We start from the raw sequence: 20,033 nt of genomic DNA on the forward strand, positions 1-20,033 counted from the left end.
CTGATAAAGAACCATCCAACCTCATGCTGACTAAAAATTTCTTAAAATTGAAATTCTGTAATTTTTAACTGTTGGCTTTCGTCCTGGATTCTTGACAACACAGAATCCACCCAGTTTCTTTTTATTCATATTTTAGTTGGTGTGTCCTTCCTCAGGTTTGTTTGTTTTTTTTAATTCATGCAAAGTAGCCACGGTTCTTTTAGTGGTTTGTTCGTGCTTTCCAAATTTTTGTCTTGCTTTTGTCAATCTCTCCTCAGACCTGAACAAGAAAGTTTAAGAACAGTGCAGAAAAGTTGGGTGCCATGGTTACCCCCTAATTTTAAGCATTTGACTTTTGATGCAACCAAATATTGTGTACATTTTTCTTAATGATTGGAATCTATTTTTAAAGCAGCTCAACACTGCACAACACAAGTCAGTTCATACCTTCCAACCCAGCAGTCCCACTGAATGAAATGTGACTTTGTGCCTTATGGCACGACGGGACAGACACTTGAGTGGGGCACTGAGCTCAGAGGCCAGCCGACTCCCTTCCTGTTTGGTATTAGATTATAGATAGCAATCTTAGTCAAAGCTCTTATGTTGCAAATATCAAGAATTCTCTTCAAAACAACTTTTAAGCAAAATAGAGGTCATAGAAAGCACACCTCGTTGGTTATCTCAGAGGCTCCTAGAAGTCTCTAAACAGCTCTGAAATCTCAAGAAAGGTAGAAACAGGTGGAAAGGGACCACCATCTCCTCGCTTTCCAGAGCCATGTGGGCATCCCCTCCGTTCTTTCTCTCCTCCCTGAAAAGCCATTCCCTGTGTGTCTCTGCACACCTTTTACACCAGCACCTTCCAGTCCACACATCCTCAGCTCAGGCGACCAGCCAACAACTTTTCAGTCCCACTTTCAAACACCCAAGAGATTTTAAATGGTTTAACCAATCGGTTGTTATCATAGGGGCAAGGCCACTCATTACACATGTGGCTCAGAGCCTTCTGGTTGGGTGCGAGCGAGAGGGCAGTTCTCGGGCCAGTGAGGGTAAGTCTTGGGCAGACGCTGTGAAAGATGCCACATTAACTGAGCGCCACTGAAATTGCAGTGCCGTGTTCACGTGGACCAACTTGCTCGTGGTGGTCGTGGAACTGTGTGGCTCTGAACAGGAGGCGCTGGATCTGGTTCCTTTAGTGACAAACGTGGTCCTGGAGGAGCATTACCTCATCGTGGGCGTGGTGGTCGTGGTGGACCCAGGTGTCATCCCCATCAACTCCAGAGGAGAGAAGCAGAGGATGCACCTCCGGGACAGCTTCCTGGCCGACCAGCTGGACCCCATCTATGTGGCCTACAACATGTAACCAGCCTCCTGGGATTGCAGGGACCGTCCTGCAAACCCATGGGAGCCAGAGACCCGTGACTGATGTGAAATAAGCTGAGATGGCGACGTTATATCCTTCATCTCATCCTGTGGGATCCTGCCATCACAGGACACGCAGGAGAGGGGAATTCTATGGTGGCAAATGAAAAAAATGTTAACAATCTGTTAGTCACGAGCTTTGACATAGCGTGAGCAGCACGTTACTAAAGCAATTACATGCATGTTGCATTTTTTTCATCTGTTGTAGATACTTGTATTTTTATCTAATGCCGTTTTAGAATTTTGTAAGGGCGTTTGATGAATTCACACGAAGGGGGTAGTTTGAGTTGCGCAGCCCCCCGCTCTGTACTGTATCTGCCATTTTGCCGTAGTTAGACACTGCGGGTTTAACATGGAACTACTTGGCTTACTTTCAGTTGACCCATAAGCAAATCAGATAACCCACTGAGTATAAGAATTACTTTATATATATAATTCTTGACTGTAAAACATTTTGACCAGTGTTTTAAACATGTAAATAGGAATACACATAATTCAGCTAAAAAACATAAGAATTGGCTTGTATAGTTGTAACAACTAAAGTAGAAACATTGCTGCTCTGAGAGAGAATCTCGGTGTTCTCTGGGTGCAGTGTAATTGAATAGATGACTACAAAGTGCAAATTGTTTGCAGGTTTTGCTGCACATTGTACTATGTCTCTGTTGGCTGGTATATTTTATAAACTGAAGCTGCCTATGTTTGTTTTTTAGGCTTGCATTCCCAGAATCAGCTTAAGCTTTTAAGAATTCAGCCTGTTTCTACAAACTGAAAAATCTCAGTTGAAAAATCAAATGTTAGGAAAAGCTAAGATTCATTAGATCCCACCCAGTTCTAAGGAACCACAATAACTCACTCTGGCCCCCAGTGTTGAAACAGTCTTTCACATGTAGAGTGACTACACAAGAATTTAGAATTTCCTCTTTTCCAGGCCCATTGTATACTGTGTCTGCAGTTACGCAGATAGCTTCTCTTTTCTGAGAACTGAAGAGCATCCCCTGTGCTTCCAGTTCACGAGGGCAGGGATTTAAGAACAAGAGCAATAGGCTGGGAAGGCAGTGGGATCGACAGTCACGCGAAGGCGTTAAGGCCTCACAACTCCACGTCTCAGAACTGACCGATTTGGGTTGCCAAAACAGCCAGGCTTATGCTGAAATAGGGGAAGTCTAATGTATGCAAGAAACCCTTTTGAAATAACTGTGGTGCCCAGGCCGAGCAGATGGAGCCTGGGACTGAGTGTGGCCTCTGGCTCAGTTTCCTTTCTTTGGTCTGATACTTCATGTATTTGAATATAGTTGAATTTTATTATTTTTTTTCTTACAGAAATATTTTTAAAAATTAAAAAAAAACTCGAAGTGAACAGAGTTAACTTGTTAAATCAGAATGGTTCTCTTTGACCCACTCTGATCTATTGTGTAAATATTTATTTAGACTATTTTAATAATGCATATTATTTACCCCACTGTAACATCATGTAAACTAAATATGTTTTTAAACAATTTTTAAGACTTGTAATTACCCTGAAAATAAGGTTTATAATGGAAAGACCAGACCCTTTGCCACGGCAGCACTCCTGGGGGCTGCCCTTACACAGGCTGGTGACTCAGAGCCACTTTATTGACTTCCTTTTACATAATCCTCTTCTCCTCCAAACTCATTCTCCACAGAGGGAAGACCTTGACATTTTCCAGTTCCAGATCTCTTTTCAGCATTTTGGATGACGTTCCATTATACACTATGGGAAAGGTTCTAGGATGTACAGGAGAAAAGCGCTTGTATTGGGGTTAGACGTCCCAAACCCAGTTAGCAATGTTTTGGTCTGCAGAGAAAACAGCCTGCTTATTTGGAAAGTAACTTTCTTAAAAAGAGTTTTTAATGAGTCACTAATCATAGCAAGGGATCCTGAGGATCTCCTATCTCCGTGATCCACACGTTCTAAGAAAAAGATATAAAAGACAGAGTCTGTCCTATAGGTTGTTTTCAGAATTCTTACTGCACAGGGTAGGGTGTCTGCTAGAAATGAAACGTGAGCCATGTCTGTCATTTTAAAGTTTCTAGTAACCACATTTTAAAAAGTAAAAAGAAACAGGTGAAGTTGATTTTAATATATTATTAGCACAATATATCAAAAGTGCTTATCATTACAATGTGGGATCAATATAAAAAATTATTAATGAGAGATTTTACTTTTTTTTCATATTATATCTTTGAAATCTAGTGTGTATTAAACACATCTCAATTCGAGACTAGCCATATTTCAAGTTCTCAGTAGCCACGCGTGGCTATTGGCTACCATACTGGACAGTGAGGCTCTATACTCATTCCTTCAAATGAAATAGTCTGTTAACCTCATAGTATGCCCAATTCCTGGTTATTTAGGGGCTGATTATCTAGTTTGGTAGTTCCTCAGGCCGCTGATTTATTGTTATCTTTTTGCTTTCTGCCCTGTGGCTGCTTTATCTTTTGCCTATCCCCCAAAGCTAGTGGAGGAAAGAAAGCTAAGATGCTAAGATGTGTCTTTGGGGAAAAGTTTCCTCTGGAAGGGGAAGAGAGTCTAGTTGTTAATTTAGATGTGTTTGTGGGATCATCTGCAGATCCAGTGCCTAGTCTGTTGCAGACTTGGTAAGAAAACTCTCTTGATGACACAATGCTCTTAGTCTTGCCATGTTAAAGCAGAACCTTTATGGTAGAACTGGCTCTTAAGACAGGCCCCAAAGGCCATTACTGATAGAAACAGCCTTGCCAAAACTTGGGGACACATTCTGTCTAGCTTTTCATGCCTGGGTCGGGGGGAGGGGGACCTAAATGAATAGCAAACCCTCATTTCAAATAAGAGAGAACCTTTTCATCTGAAAGTTTTTGAACCTCTCTGCCTCTCAGCCAAAGTAAGGAGGGTAGATCAGGGAGGGGCTGCCTCAGGACAAATACCATCTCCTGCATTAGTGAGACCCTGGGGATGACCAGCATGCTAAGGGCATCAGTGAAGCCACCGGTGAAGCTCATTTCCTTCCTGCCCCTGTCTCCCCTGTATCAGGTCCTCCTGAAGTTGTGCTGCCTCAGGCTGTGGAGGGACCATCGCCTGTCTATTGGTCGTTTGAGCCTCTCCTTAATGTTAGTCCCTGGGCAATGCTTGCTTAATGCTTTTGTTGAATCAACAGAGGGCCTGAGGCCTTAGGTTTGTTGTTGTTGTTGTTGTCTTAAGGTCTCTGCCCCAGGCATGGTGCTCAATATCTTGGCCAAATAAATTAACTTTCCTTGAATATCCAGGAATCTTTAGACTAAAGCAATGAGGAGTTATCACCTCACCCTCAAACTCCAACATGATCTATGCCTTAGAGTTGTTTTTGTTGTCTGCTTTCATGTAAGAGTATTTGGAGCAAGCTGCAGTACTCCAAATACACAATAGGCCTTTTCTTTATCATTCATACAACATTTCTGGTTTAGGTATATGTAGATGGGCCATGTTATTTGTCCAGAGGAAGAGAGTGTAAAGATATAAGAATAATTTTTTAGTCCTAAATGCTGTTTTGTTTATTTTTTGTCAAGATATTTACCAGTGTCCGATTCAAATTATAGTACTGTGTAATTATGTATAAAGTTTTTTTTTTATTTATTTGAAATTAGACTAGATATACATTTTTAAATTTAACATCTGGCTGGACAGTGTTCTATTAACTCATTGAATGTGTTTCCTTTGTCTTGTGTTAATAAATATTGATGCCTGATTGTGTTTAATGCTTCACATGTTGGGAGAGCTGATAAATTGGAATTAATAAAATTTTATTTTAACTTGGATAGTAAGACCCAAAGATGGCTGGAGAGGTCTTAGGAAAATGAACACAGAGATCCAGAGTTATAGCAAATCAGTTCTATAAAAGGAGGCCAGATTGAGGAACAGTAGAGAGTCATTTTGAAAATGAACAAGCCTTTTGTCTGGAACAATTATAGCTTAGTTTTCCTCCTACCCATGTGGTATTTGGTAGTTTTAAACTTTTGAGCATCCATGTCAGTTTTTTAAAAATCTGTAATTGATGTGGGTTTCAGCTTTTCATTTTTTTAAAAATTTTATTTATTTTTGGCTGTGCTGGGTCTTCGTTGCTGTGAGCATTCTTTCTCTAGTTGTGGCAAGCGGGGCTCCTCTTCATCGTGGCGTGTAGGCTTCTCAGTGCAGCGGCTTCTCTTGCTGCAGAACATGGGCTCTAGGCACGTGGGCTCTGTAGTTGTGGCGCACGGGCTTAGTTGCCCTGTGGCATGTGGAATCTTCCCAGACCAGGGATCGAACCCATGCCCCCTGCATTGGCATGCAGAGTCTTAACCACTGAACCACTAGGGAAGTCCTGGGTTGCAGCTTTTCTAAGGTGATACTTCATTTGTGCTACCATTTCCTGGTTTCAAGAAACTTGTTAGTTTTTATCAAATTGTGCATAATCTCCAACACTGAAACTGGTCTTTGAATTATAGTTCAAATTATTCAGGCAGCTGAGAACTTTTTAAATTTAACACACATTTATTGAGTGCCTAACTCACTAGACAGAAGTCGCTGTGATCACATCTGATGCTAGAGGGAGAGAAACAGCAGGACAGCTCTGGCCCAGAACTATGTATTGGGAGACGTTCTTTTAAAAGTGGTAATTGAAGTCGTGGAAGTGGATGATGGTGCCAAGAAGGATCTTGTAGAGTGAGACAAGACTTAATAATGGAGCCACAGAGAACATGAGCCTTTAAAGGCTGAAGGAAGAAGAATCTACAAAAGGGAGAAGGAATTGCTGGAGAGAGAGGGTCGAAACTAGGAAGGAGATTAGGCATGGAAACTGTAGGAAGAGTTTCAAAGGGGAGGGAGCGCTCAACAGTGCCAAAGTTCTGTGGAAAATGCCATTGGAATTGGATGGGTACTGCATTGAATCTGTAGATTGCCTTGGGTAATATGGTCATTTTAACAGTGTCTAACCCCTCCAATCTAAGAACATGGTCTATGTTCCCATCTGTGTCAGCTTCAGATTCTTTCTACAGTGTCTTACCGTTTTCAGAGTATTGGACTTTTGCCTCACTTGTTGCTGCTTAGTCACTAAGTCGTGTATGACTCTGGGATCCATCTAGGAGCCTGCCAGGCTCTTCTGTCCATGGGATTTCCCAGGCAAGAATACTAGAGTGGATTACCATTTCCTTCTCCAGGGGATCTTCCCAATCCAGGGTTCGAACCTGCGTCTCCTACATTGCAGGTGGATTCTTTACTACTGAGTTGCCAAGGAAGCCCTTTGCCGCCTTAGATAGATTTATTCTTAGGTATTTTATTGTTTTTGATGCTATGGTAAATGGAATTGTTTCCTGTTTGCAGATGACATGATATTATACATAGAAAATCCTTAAGATGCTACCAGAATACTGCTGGACCTCATCAATGAATTTGGTAACGCTGCAGGATACAAAATGAATGCACAGAAATCTGTTGCCTTTCAATACACCAGCAATGAAATGGCAGAAAGAAATTAAGGATTTCTTTAATAGATCATCTATTACAAACCTACAGTAAAATATATTTAATGGTGGTACTTCAGAAGCACTACCATGAAGGTCAAGACTATGATAAGGATACTTATTATCTATTGTTTTTATTCAGCATTGTACTTGAGTTTATAGCTAGCATAATTAGGGGAAAAGAAATGAGTTATGCGAACTGGATACAAAGGAAGAAAAACATAAATATTTGTAGACAATGTAATAGTCTATGTAGAAAATACAAGAGAATGTACAAATCTTTTAAAATATTTATTTATTTGGCTGTACCAGGTCTTAAATACAGCATGTGGGATCTAGTTCTCTGACCAGGGAGCGAATCCAGGCTTCCTGCATTGGGAGCACAGAGTCTTAGCCACTGAAACACCAGAGAAGTCCCGAGAATGTATTAATAAAAATTTAAACAAATAGGAATTTAGCAAGATTGCTGAACACAAGATGAACATAAAAATCAGTATCATGAGTCTGATAATGGTGGAGTTACCATGGTCAGATTAACCCTCCCAAAGATAGAAATAACTACTTTTGAAAAAGGAAAAAAGAAGAATGAAGTACAATAGGTGATATTTGTGTGTTTGTGACATTTCGTTTGAGGACATCCCCATAACTCCGAATAGCTTAAGTAGTAAAGACCCACAGTCTATTGGCTTATGGTTTAAAAGGACAGTTCCAGGTTGGCAGAGCAGCCAGAGAGAAGGTAGATGAAAAATCTGTGAAGCGAGAGAGCCCCAGAAGATATGTCTCCAAACCTGCATATAGCATCTGTGAAAATCTTTGATTAATGGCTAAACAAAATTATGTGGAGAAAAATCCAGAGTTCCTGGTGAAACAAAGCATCAGCTAGAAGCTGAAAGAGTTGAGCAGAAATTATAGCCATTGTCCATGACTGAAGAAGAAAGAGACTGGAAATTAAGCCCTCTCAAATCAACTGACCTCTGGAATAAAAATCACTCTGTAAGTGAATATAATCCATCCCAATGATAAAGCTTCTAGAAATCTGAAGAAACAAAAATATGACTCACACTTAAGGAAAAAGAAAATCAGTCAATAGATACCAACTGCAAGTTCACTCTACTGAGATGTTGCAATTAGTAGTCAACAGCATTAAATCAGCCATTGTTTTTATATATATATATATATATATAAATATATACAAACATTATATGTTTATATACACACAGTGGATAAACAGGGAATCTAGCAGAGAAATAGAAACTATATAAAAAAATGGAAATTCCAGAAGTGAAAAGTACAGTATTGAAATGAAAAATTTGGGAACTTAATGACCTTAACAACATATTGAATCTGGTATAATAAACAATAAGTGACCTTGAAGATTGAGTAATAGATTATCAATCTGAAGAACAAAGAGAAAAAAAGATTAAAGAAAAAAGTAAGAGAGAAAGCTTTAGAGTCCTTTGGCGTTCCAGGTAGGAAAGAGAATGGGACGCACAAAAAATATTGCAGACATAGAGACAAAAGCTCACTAAATTTGGAAAGACATACATTTACAGACTGAGGAAATTCCAGGAACCATGGGTGACATATAGAAAACCACTCTTAGGCATGATCGAGGGAAAACTGTTAAACTTCAATAAAGCAGAAGTCTTAAAATAGCCAAGGGAAAGTGACACATTATGTACAGGAGAACAATGATAATAGCCAACTTCTCATTAGAAATAACGGAAGCAAGGAGAACACAGAATGATAGAGTGCTGGAAGAGAAAAAAGGTATCAGTTCTGTGCCTTGTCAGATCTTTCAAACATGACGGTGAAAGCTCAATCTGATAGAGACCATACAAGAAAGTCTGTTCTCACCACTTCAACACTGAATAAAAGGCAGTTAGGCAAGAAAAATGTAAGTTATCCAGATTGAACAGTAAAAATTAAGGCTATCTCTAGTCTCAGATGAAGTGACTTGTATATGTGAAATTCTAAAGGATACACACATGCAAACTACCAAACAAGTTCAGCATGGTTGCAGAATGCAAGATCAACAAAAAATCTATTTTTTAAATTAGCCGTGAACATTCCCAAAAATGAAATTTAAAAACCAATTCTATTTAAAATAGCATCAAAAAGAATACTTAATTCTAATCAAAATGTAAAGTTGTATACTAAAGACTACAAAATCGTTGATAGAAACTAAAGAAGACCTACACACATGGAAAGTTGTCCCATGTTCGTGGATTGGAAGATTTAATATTGGTAGGATAGCAATATCCTCCAAACTGATCTATGGATTCAACATAGTATCAAAATCCTAGCTGACTATTCTGCAAAAATGAATAGACTAATCCTAAAATTCATCTGGAGGTATAAAGGACTCAATAGTCAAAACAATCTTGAAAAAGAATAATAAAGTTGGAGTACTTACCTGCCCATATTTCAAAACCTACAAAGCTATAATAAAGAGTGTGATACTGGCAGGATAGACCTCTCAGTCAGTGGAATAAAACTGAAAGTCCAGAAATGGGAAAGTGAAATGGCTCCCAATTTAGCCGAGTTAATAACACTGTTAACACTGCATTTTATGAGGAAATGGTGGAGATGTCACCAGAGGTAGTGGTCCTTGTTTAAGCTCTTTTTAATTCACCAGTTTGGTCCCTGCAGAAATTCATGGATCCTGGAGGATGGTGGTACATTACTGCAAGCTCAACTGAATAGTAGACCCAATTATAGCTGTTGTATCTTTGTTCAGTTCAGTTCAGTCACTCAGTCGTGTCCGACTCTGCGACCCCATGAATTGCAGCACGCCAGGCCTCCCTGTCCATCACCAACTCCCAGAGTTCACTCATACTCACGTCCATCGAGTCGGTGATGCCATCCAGCCATCTCATCCTCTGTCGTCCCCTTCTCCTCCTGCTCCCAATCTCTCCCAGCATTAGAGTCTTTTCCAATGAGTCAACTCTTCGCATGAGGTGACCAAAGTACTGGAGTTTCAGCTTTAGCATCATTCCTTCCAAAGAACACCCAGGACTGATCTCTCTTAGAATGGACTGGTTGGATCTCCTTGCAGTCCAAGGGACTCTCAAGAGTCTTCTCCAACACCACAGTTCAAAAGCATCAATTCTTCGGCGCTCAGCCTTCTTCACAGTCCAACTCTCACATCCATACATGACTACTAGAAAAACCATAGATCAGATTAATAAGGTCTCAGTACATAGTATGTGGCCATTGATTTGACAAATGTGTCTTTTTGTATTCCAGTCAGAAAAGAGAATCAATTAGTTCTCAAGGAAAGTATTTTGTAACTAAATGTGATGGATATTAACTAGACTTACTGGGGTGATCATTTGGCAATATATACATAGATTGAATCATTACATTGTACATCTAAAAACTAATATGTTAATCATATCTCAATTAAAAATGTTAAAGAATCAGAAGTAGTTCACATAGAAAGGACAGGAACATACATTTATAGTTTTGCCTCAGAATTACATTACATGACATCACTCTGATCAGACAGAACAAGAAGTGGTTAGTACCCTGAAGGTCTTGGTAAGCTGCATGCAATCCAGAGGATGGGAAATAAACTCTGAAGATTCAGAGGTCTAGTGGTCAGGGGCATGCTGACATAATCCCCTAAGATGGAAAAAACAAATCACTGCATCTTGCATCCCCTTTCTCAAAGGAAGACAATCCTTGGTAAGCCTCTCTGGGTTCTGCAGACAGCACATTTCATGCCTAGTAATACTGCTCTGGACAATAGCCAGGTGACAACTTTAAGGTTTGGAGTCATATGATCTTGCAGATCCCTTGGTGGTGGAGGTGACAGTTGCAGGAAAAGAAGCAGTGGGAGAATCAAATGCAAGCTATTGAATATCTTGAGCAAGGATATGCCAGCTGTAGCAGAGAATTTTAAGTCTTTTGAAAACAGCTTCTGGTGTGCTACTAGGCCACGATGGACACGGAAAACTTGACCAGGAGACACTAAATGACTATGCATCTGGAACTGTCCACCACTGACTGGATTCTGTCAAATGTACCAAGTCATAAAGTCAGATGAGCCTAACACCAAGACATCATAAGACAGAAAGATTACACCTGGGATCAAGCTTAAGCAGAATCAGAGGACACAAGCAAAATGTGTGCAGAGGTAACCCAGAAGCTCCTGTTCCCTACTGCAGTTACACCAGTGTTCTTCACTCAGCTCATATCTATGGCCATAGTGGAGTACAGGGGTGGCTCCTGCTGAAGCAAGTGGAAAAAGCCCATTTGGCTTATGAGTCAATTATGGCCATTCTGAGGGGTAACTTTGACAGGCAGTTGCAAGGAAAATCTTAATGGGCAGATAGATATTAACGTGATCATCCATCCATCTTGTGTGGAAGGAGGAGTGGTTCAAAATGAGAATATATATGAATTCATGGGCAGTGGCAAATGGCCTGGCCAGTTGGTCAGTGTGTTAAAAGGAAAAAGACTAGATGATTGGCTGCAGCAAGATCTGGGGCAGAAGTATATAGATGGATATAGAGGAGGGAAGACAGAGTATGAAGATCTTTGCTTCATATGTCAATGCCCATGAAAAAGAATTCACTTTGGCAGAGACACTTAACATCCAAATAGACAGAATGACATGGCTGGTTGACGTTAGCCACATACTGACCATCTCAGCATTAGCACGATAAGCATGTGAATTGAATAGGTACATTGGCAAAGATGTAGGATATGAAAAGACCCAAATCATGGACTCCCACTTACCAAGGCTGATTTAACTACTGCTGTCTCTGAATCTTCAAGTAAATACTGACAGAGACCAACACAAAGCTTCCGAGGTGGCACTGTTTATCTAGGATACTAATTGGCTGCTTAATAGTAAGTCAACCACACTGGGCTTCTTCCAGCCTACAAGGGCTAGTGACTTGATCTTATGTTAATAAACTTAATTACTTCTGGGACTTGCCTGGTGGTCCAGTGATTAAGAATCCGCCTCCCAGTGCAGGGGACATGGGTTCAATCCCTGGTCTAAGATCCCACTCTGATCTAAGATCCCACATGCCACAGGGCAACTAAGCCTGTGCACTGCAATGAGAAACCCACCCATGCCACATCTAGAGAAAGCCCGCATGCCACAACAAAGACCCGGTGCAGCCAAAATTAACCCAAAGTTAAAAAAAAAAAAAAAAAGAAGACGACTCTCCTAGCCTCAGAGTCTTACTCAGCATCACTACCTGTGGGCTTACAAAGGTGCATGATACTTGCAGGCTGCTCTGACCAACATGAAGGTTCCTTCAGGAAGCTGTTGTGAGTTGTCTTGCTGCCACCCTGTAATCATAATCTTGAAGGTAAATAATTTGATTACTTATAAACTCCAACTAACAGTAAGCAGTGTTTGTTCATTTAGGATTTTACCTGGAACAAGCTAGGAGGCTACTGCAGTCGACAGTGCAAGAGAGAAGGATACGGCACTAGTGGTGAGGCACAGAGAAAGGGAGGAGGTCACAGGAAATAGTTTCTCCTATGTCTAGGTGTATTTGTTACGTGTAGTTAGTCTAGAAATAATAGCGACCGAAGTAAGCCACTTTAAATAGAAAAGTTGTGTTCATTACAAGGACAAAGGAGAGGCTCACGGTACCTAAGGGCTGAGGCAAGCAGCAGGTTCTAGAACTGGGACCTAGAAAGCCACTGGGTAGCTCCCTTGGCTCGTTGGCTGTTTGCAGATGGAAGGGACTCATTACAAAGCTCCTAAGCTTTAGGTTCATTTACCTAGAGAGAGACTAATTTTTGTGCAAAGATAAATTTCCAGCTGGACTGATGGCCCAGCTTGGATCAGGTGCCCACTGTTGGTAAGATATGGATGACTGACAAGTTCCGGTAAAAAGGAGGAGGAATGGATGGACACTACTACTCCAAGGGCCTCACAGTTAGTTCTACGAGTTCAAGCATATTAACATGAAGTAGGAAAGTTTCAGAGCTAAGTTATCTGTGACAACCCTGTTTGAAGAGTGTTGGTTGAGACAAGTACAGCTGTAGTTCGTATAATTCCTGCAGGCATTTAGAGCCTATACTTGGTTAGGTTTTCCCCTGAGTTTAGACGAGTATTGAAAAAGAACAAAACAGAAAGAGAAACAAGCCTGTTATTAGACCACAAAGCCTACATTTACTAGTTTTAAGTAATTTCTTCCTTTTGAGAGGTGACCTGTTCCAGATACTGTTTCACAGCTCTCAAGTCCTCTTCTTCAGCTTAATCCTTTTGTTAACCCATGAGGCTTCTCGGAATGTGCAACCAATTACTGTTTTTAGCAGCTAAGTTTCTGGTAGTTATATTGCAGTATCTTTCATACTAATATCCAACATTTATTGAGTTCTTAAGTCTGTCAGGCACTGGGTCTATCTTTATTGTGTTACACGCATTCAATCTGCAAAGCCCCGAGACATAGGTAGTGTTGTTTAACCTCTTTCATTATAATGTTCCCTCTCTCCCAGCTAGAAAACAGTGGTCCAGGAGAGCCCGTGAGGTGCCACCACTGGTTTGACCAATTTGCTTTAAAACAGTTACCTTTGAAAATTAAATTTCTTTGTTTTACTCTACTTCCTCACTTCTGAAGTCAAAGACCTGTCCTCCTGGTTCATAAAATTCTTACTATTGGGATAGAACTATGTGCAACTTAAACACGCCTTTTTTTTTTTTTTGTCTTCATCTTCAGTTGTTCCTCAAATTGCAGAAAAGCAGCTGGTATAGCTTGGGAAACTTCCACGAGAAAGAAACAGGCTGGTAGAAATATTAAATACTTGTGAGTGGCAGTGTTGCACAGCATAAAATTTGATTTAGACTTAAATGCTTTATAGGTGGAAAAGGGACTAAAGAAGGAGTCCATGCACATTTTGAAGGTTTCAGTAAAATTTAGTTTCATGTGCTTAGTCATGTCTGACTCTGACTCCTTTGTCCATGGGATTTTTTTGATAAGGATACTAGAGTGGGTTACCATTTCCTCCTCCAGAACTCCCTGACCCAGGGATTGAACCCACATCTCCTGTGTCTCCGGAATTGCAGGTGGATTCTTTACCTGCTGAGCCCTCACGTCTTTCAATGGTTGACATTTTCCAGTCCCCCTCCCCCAGCCCCGCCCCCCCCCCCCCCCCCCCGCAGGCAATCCCTCTTGCCCAGATCAATAAGCATCCTGTCTTCCAAGGAGGAAATAACCCAGCAAGAAAAGAACAATAAATGTAGAACCAGCCTTTCAGTCATTAATATTCTGGATTCTAGAATGACTGTTGCTAGGCTTTGTTAATCATGAAAGGTTGATGTCTGAGAACCTCTTCTCCACTCTTTACTTTTATCAGTTCAGTTCAGTTGCTCAGTCCTGTCCGACTCCGTGCGACCCCATGAATCGCAGCACGCCAGGCCTCCCTGTCCATCACCAACTCCCAGAGTTCACTCAGACTCACGTCCATCGAGTCAGTGATGCCATCCAGCCATCTCATCCTCTGTCGTCCCCTTCTCCTCCTGCCCCCAATCCCTCCCAGCATCAGAGTCTTTTCCAATGAGTCAACTCTTCGCATGAGGTGGCCAAAGTACTGGAGTTTCAGCTTCAGCATCATTCCTTCCAAAGAAACCCCAGGGCTGATCTCCTTCAGAATGGAGTGGTTGGATCTCCTTGTAGTCCAGGGGACTCTCAAGAGTCTTCTCCAACGCCACAGTTCAAAAGCATCAATTCTTCCGCGCTCAGCTTTCTTCATAGTCCAACTCTCACATCCATACATGACCACTGGAAAAACCATACCCTTGACTAGACGGACCTTTGTTGGTACTTTTATAGGACTATGCTTTCCTATGATATATGACATTTTGATTCTTTAAGTAACGTTGGGACATAAGATGAGTATTACACTTTCCCCAATTTTGACAAGACACATTTAGGCTGGATAATTTACCTAATCGAAAAGCTAAAGTAAGGGCAGTTGGGGACTTCCCTGGTAGTTCAGTGGTTAACTTTGTGTTTCCAATGCAGGAGATTTGGGTTCCCTGGTTGGGAGAACTGAGATCCCACAAGCCACAGCGCCCTGCCAAAAACAAATAAACCTCGGGCAGTTTAACTGTTGTAGGTTTTAATAGGTAGTGTTTTTCTGAATGAATGACAATGGTTAAACATTAGTGAGTTATTAGGAGAGTCTGGCACAGTTTGGCACAGAGTAACTCTTGAGCTTTAAATCACATTATCCGGCCCTAATTTAATGTGAACTAAATCACATTATCCGGCCCTAAAGGTCAAATGGGGAAGGGCCCTGTCGACTCAATCAAGTTGCCGACGTGGAAATCTCAAGCTAAGAAAATTTTAGAAAAATTATGGAACTTTTTGTCAAGAGCAAATTAAAAGGTCTATCATTTATTATCTCCAGAAAGTCAGCAAAGAACATTTTGCAAGGAAATGGATAAAGTTCAGGATGTATCAGAATAATACACCATCCCTTCTCCAGAAAGGTAGACACTCATTTAAAAAAAGTTTAAAAGGCTTTTTGTAATGTATCAGAACCACGGTGTCATTGTATTATTTTTTTTTTTTTGGCCGGGTTGTGCGGCTTGCGCGATCTTAGATCCCAGACCAGAAATGGAGCCCTGTTTCCCCTGTAGTGGAAACGCGTGATCCTAACCATTGCACCGCCAGGAAATTTACTATAACTTTTCTCTAGTTTAAGTGGGCTAAATCTGTGCTTCAGCGTGACACACTAACACACCCTACCAACACCTTGTGGGTGTGGCTTTTAATCCTTTCATGTGTGATTAAAGATACAACTCTTAACGCAGTTTTATGGGATTGACATTAGTTTGGGTGGTAAGAAAAACTGAGGACAAGCCTTCAGGCTTCAAGTCACTCTGTCTACAACAGGCGGCAGGTCAGGCGTGGGTCAAAGCCGGGACAGCTCTGGGCCGCACCAAGTAGGAGCTGAGCTGAGACTGACGCCACGAACCGAAGAAAACTGCCTCAGGCCGAGCGGCCTCTTCAGCCCCCGAGCGGGTGCTGGCCTCTGAAAACAGACGTCTGGGAGCAGTGAAGACAGAGCTCCTAAAGCTAAAAGGAACTGCAGGTAACGCCACGCCCAGCTCTCGCCAGAATAACACCTTCGTGACACGAACTCGCCATCCCGGGATACCCCGGCACAAGATGGCGTCGCGTCACGTGCGCAACGTGGTGACGTAGGGTGGCGCCCTCACGGAAGGACCGCCCTAACCTCACCCCCCACGCTCTGTTACTCAGTTTTGCCCCCCTTCACTCCCCCGCCCCCGGCCTGGTGTAGATCATGCCGCCAGTGGCGGCCCTGACTGCCGAGGAAACGGTAGCTTAGGACAGTTGGCTGTTAAGTGACACTGATTCTCCCCGCCCCGCCTGACCCCTAAGAAAGAGGCGCGTCCCCCGCCGCGTGAGGGGGTGGGGAAGTGGGTAGTGAATTCGGATCCACCTGGGAGGGGGGAGTGGAAGTTCCCCGCCCCGGACAGCGGCAAGGCAGCAGCCACAGGTAAGCAGGGGGCGGGGGAGGCGGGTGGGGACGTGCTCCGTGTCCCCGGGCAAGAGGAGGGCGCGGGGACTCGGCCCCCGCGGGGACGCCGAGGCGGGTCGCGCGTCTGGTGGGGGTCGCGCGGGGCGGCTGCGGTGGGGGAGGGGTGCGGAGGGCGCCTGGCGGAAGGGGGAGGGGCTGCTCGCTCTCCCCCGGCGGGGCGCGCTTCCGGTTCTCGTTGCCTGGCCTGCTGCACCCCTTCAGTCGGCGGTGTTTTCCTCCCTCCCTCCCGCCTGCTGTCGCCCAATGAAAATTAAAACGAAGACCTCCCGCCGCGGGGCGGTTTTCGCCTCTGAAGCCGCCTCCGCGGCCCGAGGCGAGAGCCCTCTGTCGAAGGTCTCGGGGTTGGGACGGGAGCCGTGGGGAGGGCAGCATGGCCTTGGCCTCCGCGCGTCGTCCGCCGAGCGCCGCCAGAGACCGGTTATCTTCGCCGAAGACCGTAGAGCGTGCCCGGCGCCCTCGGGGTGCGGGGCCCGGACCGCTCGCTGTTGGGGCAGAGCCAACCCTTACCATCCGGGAGCTTCCAGTCGAGTGGGGAGACATACGGTAGAATAATCATACACGAAGCAGTCATGGGAAGGTAGTGTGGAGTGACAGAACTCGTCTGTTTACCAACTGGACAGACGTTCAAACCGAGAAAACGTTCTCTTCTATTTCCGCCTGTATCACAAAACTAAGCATGGTATTTCAGAGCGTCCACTTCGCCGTGGAGCATCCCGCTTGGTCTCTACTTTTATTGTAGATGTCAATGACTAGTTGTTTTGTCAACTTTTGAGGTGTAATGGGCTAATAATAGTCATCCGGATCCTTTCCGTTTCTGAAGCTTAATTCAGCATAAATTTGGCAAGCATCTTCGCCAAACTGGCCTCTTTTGTGATGTTTGTTTTATCATAGCAAAGTATATTTGCTTATGTTTGCAAAAATCATTTTATCCCGAAAATTTCATTATGAACAGATGTATGCCGTTTTATTTAAATGCTGTTTTTCCTATAGACTGTATAATATGCAGTTTTCCTCTGTCTCAATTAGAATCAGTACGGTGTTCTTAAAGCCTAATATGTTCTATTGAATTTGCGGTTAACGTTTAAGGTTTGTCTGATACATTTGTGCAGTCCTGCTGTATCACCAGTAGGTGGTAGTACCTTCAAAATGTTTTTTTCCCTTCACATGTCATCTCATTTATTTATATTGATACTACTGAATTTTCAGCTCTAAAATAGGGTGTTCTCTTGTGCCTGAATTTTCCTGTTTCTAAAGCTGGGTTGAAGTAATTTTCTGAAGATATCTTGTTTGATAAGGTATTTGAAGATATCATAGTTTCCATCAGTTTTAGGTAGGTAAACCCAACTAAACACGTTTTATTGCGTAGTAGTAAGTGCAAGGTGTTTTTCGGGGAGTAGGATGTGGTCTTTGACTCCCTAGAGCTTGCCTTCTGGTACGGAGACAGAAAACAGGTCATTTCAATTCTGTGATGAGTGCCATGAAGGGTAGAGGAAACTTGTGCCATGGGGATACAGCCAAAGCTTCTGGACTTCATCTAGACCAGTCTAAGGGAGGCAGGAAAGTTTCTCTGTAAGACTAACTCATAGGAATAGGTCACATGAGGAGGGATAGTGTTTCTGGCAGAGGAAACAGCGTACATAAAAGCTGGAAGGTGAGAGAAAGCATCGCAGGCACATTGGAAGATCTCAAATAAAATAAGTATGACTAATAGCAATTTTGAGGGGATATCATGAGTTGAGTTGTGGAAATGTTTAGCAATACACTTCTTGTCCTCAGACTTGTCCATCATCTACAGGTGGAGAAACTTAAGACCCGCTTCATAATACTGTATTTGTTGATGTTTACTGTTTTAAAACATACCTCATGGTCTCTGCTGGACACAGAGCATACATTCTCGAGATAGAGGCCCTGTTCTTAGGCACCTTGAGACTGAGGGAAACAGACATGTCAGTAAACAGAGTTTAGAAAGTTAAGTAACCTCATTATAAATAACAAGGTACAGTGGAACAAGGAAGGAAGGACCCAGAGCAGTTGGGTTTGGGATGAAACTTAAGTTTGCCAGGTGGATAAGTTGGGGAGGTGAAGGTATTCCTGGAAGAGGGGCAGTGTAGAATGAAAGAACATGGATTTTGGGTTAAAAGAAGTTTGGCTTCAGATCTTAAATTCACATCTTAGGCGAGATCCATAGAAGGCAATTTCTTTGAACCTCCATTTCCGTTCAGTTGAGTTCTGTAGCACAATTGTGTCCAACTCTTCGCGACCCCATGAACTGCAGCATGCCAGGCTTCCCTGTCCATCACGAACTCCTTGAGTCCACCCAAAGCCATGTCCATCAAGTTGGTGATGCCATCCAACCATCTCATCCTCTGTCATCCCCTTCTCCTCCTGCCCTCAAATGTTTCCCAGCATCAGGGTCTTTTCCAGTGAGTCAGCTCTTCGCATCAGGTGGCCAAAGTATTGGAGCTTGAGCTTCAACATCAGTCCTTCCAATGAACACCCAGGACTGATTTCCTTTAGGATGGACTGGTTGGATCTCCTTGCAGTCCAAGGGACTCTCAAGAGTCTTCTCCAACACCACAGTTCAAAAGCATCAATTCTTCGGCACTCAGCTTTCTTTATTTATAGTCCAACTCTCACGTCCATACATGACCACTGGAAACACCATAGCCTTGACTAGATGGATGTTTGTTGACAAAGTAATGTCTCTGCTTTTTAATATGCTGTCTAGATTGGTCATAACTTTCCTGACAAGGAGTAGGCGTCTTTTAATTTCATTGCTGCAGTCACCATCTGCAGTGATTTTGGAGCCCCCAAAAATAAAGTCAGCCACTGTTTCCCCATGTATTTGCCACGAAGTGATGGGACCGGGTGCCATGATCTTAGTTTTCTGAATGTTGAGCTTTAAGCCAACTTTTTCACTCTACTCTTTGACTTTCATCAAGAAGCTCTTTAGTTCCTCTTCACTTTCTGCCATAAGGGTGGTGTCATCTGCATATCTGAGGTTATTGATATTTCTCCCGGCAGTCCTTTGATTCCAGCTTGTGCTTCCTCCAGCCCAGCATTTCTCATGATGTACTCTGCATATAAGTTAGATAAGCAAGGTGACAATATACAGCCTTGATGTACTCCTTTTCCTATTTGGAACCAGTCTGTTGTTCCATGTCCAGTTTTAACTGTTGCTTCCTGACCTGCATATAGGTTTCTCAAGAGGCAGGTCAGGTGGTCTGGTATTCCCATCTCTTTAAGAATTTTCCACAGTCTATTGTGATCCACACAGTTAAAGGCTTTGGCATAGTCAATAAAGCAGAAATAGATGTTTTTCTGGAACTCTCTTGCTTTTTCGATGATACAGCAGATGTTGGCAATTTGATCTCTGGTTCCTCTGCCTTTTCTAAATCCAGCTTAAACATCTGGAAGTTGACAGTTCATGTACTGCTGAAGCCTGGCTTGGAGAATTTTAAGTATTTACTAGCGTGTGAGTTGAGTACAGTTGTGCAGTAGTTTGAACATTCTTTGGCATTGCCTTTCTTTGGGATTGGAATGAAAACTGACCTTTTGCAGTCCTGTGGCCACTGCTGAGTTTTCCAAATTTGCTGACATATTGAGTGCAGGACTTTCAC

General features: G+C 42.6%; 2 protein-coding genes across 6 annotated transcripts in view; both read left to right on the plus strand.

Annotated features, from left to right (window-relative positions):
* The window catches only part of DIP2B (disco interacting protein 2 homolog B), a 232,581-nt gene extending 227,456 nt beyond the window's left edge, over positions 1-5,125 (plus strand). For all 4 annotated transcript variants that reach the window (XM_055583293.1, XM_055583288.1, XM_055583274.1 and 1 more), the window contains one exon: positions 1,087-5,125. In XM_055583293.1, coding sequence (XP_055439268.1) covers positions 1,087-1,339 — 253 coding nt within the window. In that variant the 3' untranslated portion in view covers positions 1,340-5,125. The remainder of the gene's footprint in view (positions 1-1,086) is intronic.
* An 11,600-nt stretch (positions 5,126-16,725) lies between these two features.
* ATF1 (activating transcription factor 1) overlaps positions 16,726-20,033 on the plus strand; it is a 65,045-nt gene continuing 61,737 nt past the window's right edge. For both annotated transcript variants that reach the window (XM_055583439.1, XM_055583443.1), the window contains exon 1: positions 16,726-16,746. The gene's annotated coding sequence lies outside the window, so the exon portion shown is untranslated. The remainder of the gene's footprint in view (positions 16,747-20,033) is intronic.

Source organism: Bubalus kerabau, chromosome 1 (assembly GCF_029407905.1).
Source record: "Bubalus kerabau isolate K-KA32 ecotype Philippines breed swamp buffalo chromosome 1, PCC_UOA_SB_1v2, whole genome shotgun sequence".
NCBI classification, from domain to species: domain Eukaryota; kingdom Metazoa; phylum Chordata; class Mammalia; order Artiodactyla; family Bovidae; genus Bubalus; species Bubalus kerabau.